Source organism: Leptonychotes weddellii, chromosome 1 (genome assembly GCF_054177405.1).
Source record: "Leptonychotes weddellii isolate Sample4059 chromosome 1, ASM5417740v2, whole genome shotgun sequence".
Lineage (NCBI taxonomy): Eukaryota > Metazoa > Chordata > Mammalia > Carnivora > Phocidae > Leptonychotes > Leptonychotes weddellii.
In genome coordinates this window covers 139,350,889-139,357,732 of record NC_138369.1, presented here as the reverse complement: position 1 = coordinate 139,357,732, position 6,844 = coordinate 139,350,889, and the positions used below count along the sequence as shown (strand labels likewise).

Here is a 6,844-nt window from a genome sequence, read left to right as displayed (position 1 = left end):
GACTGGAGGAGATTATGCTAAGTGAAATAAGTCAAGCACTTATTTGTGGAACATAAGGAATAGCATGGAGGACACTAGGAGAAGGAAGGGAAAAATGAGGGGGGGGGGACTGGAGGGAGAGATGAACCATGACAGACTATGGACTCTGAGAAACAAACAGGGTTTTAGAGGGGAGGGGGGAGGGGGGATTGGTTAGCCCGGTGATGGGTATTAAGGAGGGCACGTACTGCATGGAGCACTGGGTGTTATACGAAAACAATGGGTCATGGATCACCACAGCAAAAACTAATGATATATTTTATGGTGACTAACATAACATAATAAAATTAAAAAAAAAAAAAAACAGAACAAAACAAAAAAGCCCTCTTCTACTTAGCCATATTTCTCTCTCTCTCAGAAGATGGGGCCCATGAATTCCTATTTTTAAAAAGCTCCTCAGGGGATTATAATGCACGATAGCCAAGTCTATGTCATTCCTAAGTATTTTTCTTATGGTGCCTTCTGTTGTAACTATTTTTAGCATTTGGGTACCATTTTTCACTTCATTTAGACTGAAAACTCCTAGAAGGTAAGTGTTTAACACTTTTTTCCAAGTCCCCCTCCCTGGACTTAGGAGAGAGCCTAGTACCCAGTAAACGTCAGAAAAGCTGGGTGGCTGAAAGAATAAATTCCATCAAACAGAATCAAAGAATGAGTGAACAAATGAATGTCATGGTTTGAGGGATGTCAAAGGGCCGGTTTGTCCACTGGCTGGCCATAGGACCCTCAAATCCTCAAATCCCCATCACTGACATTTTGGGCACTGTTTCCACACAACACCTGTGAAAATATAAGAAGTTTCCTGAGAGGGATAACATCAACTGAGGATCACAGTAAAAAAGCACGTGGCGGGGGGGCGCCTGGGTGGCTCAGTCGTTAAGCGTCTGCCTTCGGCTCAGGTCATGATCCCAGGGTCCTGGGATCGAGCCCCGCATCGGGCTCCCTGCTTGGCGGGGAGCCTGCTTCTCCCTCTGCCACTCCCCCTGCTGTGTTCCCTTTCTCGCTGTGTCTCTCTCTTCAAATAAATAAAATCTTTAAAAAAAAAAAAAAAAAGCACGTGGGGCTTGAGGGACAAAGGGAAGAGATAAAAGCATATTCCAGGAAAGGCCCAGAGCTCTGGTGCAAGAGAGGGCAGGACTGCAGGCAATGTGGAGGTTAATAAGCGAAGGACAGAGGTGCTTCTCAGGGAAGAACTGAGAAATCAGGGGCTCAGGAAGGGCTGGGGGAGGATGCTGAGAACAAACCCCACTTCTTCCTAATTTTATCCAGGACTGGCCATAAATTTGAGAGAGGAAGGGAGAGAGGAGCAATGGAAGAACTAAAGGCAGCTTTGAAAGAGAACATGCTAACAAGCAGATTAAAAATACAGTTCAAATTCCAATACCACCACATCAAAAGGCCTAACTTGGTGTGTACACCAGGGTTTTGTTGTATTACCTAAGCAAGTGAATTCTCAGGGTCTGGGAATATTTGTTCATGTTGAGATTGTATTACGATATTGTATTGAAATTTTATAATACCATTTCCATAACTACTTTTAAAAGAAAAGAGATAGATAAAAATAGGAGGGAGAGAGAGAGAGAGAAAGAAAGGAAGAAAAGAAAGAAAATTAAAGAAAAGAAAAGAAAGAAATAAAGGAAGAAGGGAAGGAAGGAAAGAAGAATAGAAGCCAGGAAAGCTGGCCCTTGCAGGGGACAGGCCAGTGAGGGGAAAACCCCAGGTGTCAAAAACAGATGTGGATGCAGGAGCTGGAGGATGAGGACACAGCTGACATCCGAGTAATGGGCATAGCAAATGATTTCCATGTCCAGGTGGATAGGCCACAGAACCACCTGTGTTTTGCCAATCTGGTGAGAGTTTAGTTTCTACAGTGAGTAACCCATTATATTCCTTGAGCTCATTATTAAAAAAAAATGCTTGAAGACACTATCAAGTTAAATTACAAGAGAGGAAGCAAATGAACTCATTCACTCACTGACTCATTTATACTCAACAAATGTATATTTGGTGTCCACTGAGGTACTAGGAGAAACTCTGATAAACACAGAAAGAGGCTCTCCAGACACGCTCAATCCCACCGACATTTCTTGATTTCTGCTCACAGTATCTACCTCTGAGCTTTTTCCCCACCTTTAATATTCCGACCTTCTTGGAACAAAATCACCCAACTTAATTTCTAGAACAAAGAAAAACATGTAGAGAGCCAGGGATTTGCAGGAAAGCAGCACAAAGGAGGTTTATATTTAATAGCTCCTTTCTTCTCATATGTTTCTGGCATTACTTGTCATTTGTTAATTGCTACTCTATTTTTCATCTGCAACCATCTAAAGTAAGTTGCCATATAACTGAAAAATATGGCTGTCTTAGGAACCACCACCTAGATGCAATTTAACATTTAACACAGAAGCAGGGTGGTATAGGAAAAAGTATCTGACTCAGAATAAAAAAGACCAGACTCTCGTGGATTAGCTACTCTTACCTTATCTCGTTTACTCTCTCCAGACCTTACTTTTAACATCTGTAAAATGACAGGCAGGATTAGACGATCCTTGAGATGACTTCCTACTCTAAGATTTTATTGCTCTAAAGTTTTGTAGTAAAAAAATTATTATGTGTTTTCTAACTCTGGCACTTTAAAAAAAAATGTAGTACCCATTCTGAACATTTAAAAATAGACACCTGAAAATAATTCACAGATACGAGACAAAAAGTTCTAAGATCTTTAAAAAAAATTGGCACATCATGCTATTATGAAATCCCCATTTAGTGATTTTTATATTTAAACAGTTTAATTGGAATGAAATCTCAAGTTCTTCAGATTTTTCTTCTACAAGTTTCTTCTGGCATGTAAATTTCACAGGCCACTTTTAACTTCACCACTCAATTTCCACTCCCTTCATGCCCTCACTCATGTTGCTTCCCCTTTATAGCACCTCCAGTTTCCCTCCTTTATCCAGCAAATCCTGCCAGCCAATCCTTTTTCAGTAGGCTATCATCCCAATTCCTTATATCAATCACTGGATCCTGAGAACTTAGAAACAAATTATGGGAAAGAGTTTTCTATGCTGCCTTTTTCCCCCCAACTGATGATTCCCCCGGCATACTGTAAAGAAAGGGAAATTGACTAGGTCATCCTTCTGCTTAAAATCTGTCAAGAATTCACCTTTATTTAACAAAGAATCCCTAAACTCCTTGCCTTGGCATTCAAGGCCTTTCACAGGTTGATGAACTTGAGAACCACATAGCTGATGATCTTCCAACCAACCTGGATGGCTACACTACACGTCATTACCTCATCTCCTCGTCCCCACCTAGGAGCATTCTACTTATGGTACGGAGTCCAGCTCATGACCCACCTTCCTGATAAAGCCCTTCCTGGCACTCTGTAGGAGCCTCCTCAATCCCTGTGACACTTCGTTCTGCTAAATTCTCAGCAACAGAGGGGATGCACTGTGCAGTTTATGATGCTGCTCAACACCTGTCCTATTTCTAGATCTTGTCTTCCCCACAGAACTGTGAGGCCAGGCATTAGGCTCCTGTGTATCCACCCCAGGGCCTGATGCTGTCACAGGATTGCACAACTATAGGGGGCACCATTTCCCTCTACGTAACAATGATTTCACACACCATTCATTCAAGTTTCACCCTGAATGGCTAACAGAGTTGCCGGTGAGAGAAGTGAATACACACAAGAACATAAACTGTACCCGCCCCCAAATAAACAAATGGTTCCCTTTAAAGCCATGATTTTGGTTCAAGGGTGCAAAGTTGAACTTGGAAATGAAAAGAAGAAAATGTATTTAATTTTAAGATGATAGGACAAAGCAAGTTTTATTTGAAGACAAATTCTATGTCATTCACAAACCTAAGAGGGAGCTGATATAAAGGTATCAAAAATCTCTAAACAAGGTGTAGAACAAAAGATGGAGGAGTGGGCGAAATCACCTTGGCAGGTCTGCCCTCCTAGATGAATGTTCCCTGTGTCCCTAATTAACATTCTCTGTGCAGACAGGGATTTCTACCAATGAGAATTACTGGCGTATAAACCAAACTCTGTCTTCTGAATTGTAAGATGGTCCAAGGTGCAATGCTAGGACACCGGAAGACAAGAGAAAAAGCATAATACTTGCTTCCATCAAAAAGGAAAGCATGGACATTAGCATATTTTAATTAAAATTTTTTTTGCTTACATTTTTCAGTTAAAAGTTTCTAGTTTGCGATGTAATACAGAAAAACAGGGATTACCACATTTTATAATGGATGACGTACTTTTTAGAGTTTATTTCAGAATTCTTCAGGAGGAAAAATGTCCTAAAAACACCATGGTTTTCTTTTTTTTTTTTTTTTAAAGATTTTATTTATTTATTTATTTGACAGAGAGAGACACAGCGAGAGAGGGAACACAAGCAGGGGGAATGGGAGAGGGAGAAGCAGGCTTCCCTCTGAGCAGGGAGCCCGATGCGGGGCTCGATCCCAGGACCCTGGGATCATGACCTGAGCCGAAGGCAGATGCTTAACGACTGAGCCACCCAGGCGCCCCAACACCATGGTTTTCATGATAAAAATAACAGTACCTGTTTTCTTCCCTAAGGTCATTCTGCATGGCTTGAGTCTCCCGCGCCAACTTCTGGGATCTTGTGTAGTCTCTCCAGGCCCGCAGGACCTTCAGTTGGAACTTCCAGTTGGACAGGGTCCCAGCTTTTCCCAGCTTAATCCTGTGATCAAGAATCAGCTCGTGCCAGGCAGAGAAATACCGTTTTTGACACTGCAACGGAAACATGTGGAAAATCACCATGGATGAGCTAATATCTGATACCGAGAGCTGTCACCTCAGATTTCCCCCTCACACTTCTTCTAACAAATCTAGGAACTGTTGTCTTGATGGAAGAGAAGCAAAGTATAATTGCTTTCTGCTAATAATGACGACAAATATTCAAGTCATGCAGCTGAGGTACTCTCGGGCTCACGACTTAAACTCCAATACTTAGTTCTCATTGTAAGGCATCGGTCCGATGGGGATCCCGAGTAACAGTCACTTCGAAGACCCGAGTTAAGGGACTCGTTTGAAAAGCTTGAAACATCTGCTTCCAGTAGGCTTGCCAGCTTGTCTTGGAGTGTAAATACCATCTGAGTAATTCATTCCTATTACTAATGCTGCTGATGTCCTGCACAAAGGAACATGGAAGATCCCATGAGGAATAGAATGGGGGACTCTGGTCCCTGGAAACAAGACAGCTAAAACAACAGCTTCAGCTGAGCCACCACTGACCATGATAGAGCTCTGTGAGTGCCTAGAGAGACCAGATGCTCAGGATGCTTGGGATCTTCCACTACATGCATCTGACAACAAGACAGGATCTACTGAGCCTAAGGATGTCCCTAGAGAAGAACTTTACTCATGGTCCTAGTAAATCTCTGAGATCTAGCCCTTGCCTACATCTCCTACCTTCAAGGTAAACTTAATGTTCCCACTACATCACATAACTTTCAGCTCTTGACCTTACATCAACCACACTGTTTAACACTTTCCTATGTTCATACTAATTTCTTGGTCCTCCTTTTCTGCCCTTTCTTTGACTGACTACTTCAGGACTCACTTCTCTCTGGAAGTTCTCCTGTTACCAACTGCTCTCCCCAAATATAAGTGTCCTTCCACTATGTTCCCAGAGCAACCTCTGCTTTCCATCAAAACACTCATTACACTGTATTATAACCACCTGTTTACTGGTTTCCACTAGACTGTGAGCCTTCATAAGGAAGGGACTTGGTCCCATGAATGGAAATCGCAAATCTGAGAGTTGTACCAAGGGTTGATAGCAATAAAATAGAAAGTAACCTCATAGAAAGTGACTCTGTGGGAGACAGAGGGGGTACATGATGACCAGCTTCAAGCACTTGCTAGCCCTACCAGGGTCAGCTGCTATTTACTGCTTATATCTGTGCAACAACACTTATCTTTCACTATTTCAACATTTAGTAAGCAGCCACCCCTGGGTTTAAATTGGGGAACTCTGAACAAAATTAAGAGGGCAAATAAATTAAAAGACTAATAACCTAAGGGAGCATATGTTAGAATTCTTAGAAATAGCCCATTTGGCTAGGAATGTTTTCTTACACAAGAATTCAGTTCTATTCCCATTTAGACAAATTACAGAATCTTCTTTATTATTATTTATTGGGAGAAACCATGGCAAACTTTAAAAAGCTCTCATTCCCTTTCCATTATGTCAAATGAGGGCGTACTGTCTAGACCTTCACCTTAGATCCCACGGAAAGAAGGGAAGAAGAGAAGACAGGGAGGGAGGGAGGAAGGGAGATTTGCTGAATACAGGATATGCCTGCAGTCATAAAAAGGCAAAGACACACAGCTGCCAGGTTGAGTTTTTGCATTATTATCTGCCTGTCTAATCCACAAAATAAAGCATGAAAAAAATATATTGTTAACTTGTGTGCCATAGTCAAAAGGAAATATCCTCTGTCTACCAGATTCATTTAAGAGACTCCTATTGGTGTACAGCTATCTCTAATTTTAACTCCTGGAATATTTCTACTGATGAAATAGTATAAACATAATCCACCTGGACAATAATAACACTATTAATAGCGTGCTTCTTGGATTTCTACATTCCTTGTCTATTAAGTTCAAGGCATTACTGTAAGCACAATATTACATGCACTATTAATTTGTAGACCATCATTACAAAATAGAGAGACTGCAGATATTATTATGATTTACCTTACACCAAGCTGAACTTCAAGTAGAGAAGAGTTAATGACTAAATTCACAGAGTGAAAAGTTAGTGGT

At 41.4% G+C, this 6,844-nt stretch overlaps 1 protein-coding gene across 5 annotated transcripts in view; it reads right to left on the bottom strand.

Annotated features, from left to right (window-relative positions):
• The window catches only part of CCDC191 (coiled-coil domain containing 191), a 94,822-nt gene that overhangs the window by 56,478 nt on the left and 31,500 nt on the right, over positions 1-6,844 (bottom strand). For all 5 annotated transcript variants that reach the window (XR_014138221.1, XM_081796762.1, XM_081796767.1 and 2 more), the window contains one exon: positions 4,614-4,804. Coding sequence is in view for 4 of the 5 variants with exons in the window: in XM_081796762.1 (XP_081652888.1) it covers positions 4,614-4,804 (191 nt within the window). In the remaining variant the exon portion in view is untranslated. The remainder of the gene's footprint in view (positions 1-4,613; positions 4,805-6,844) is intronic.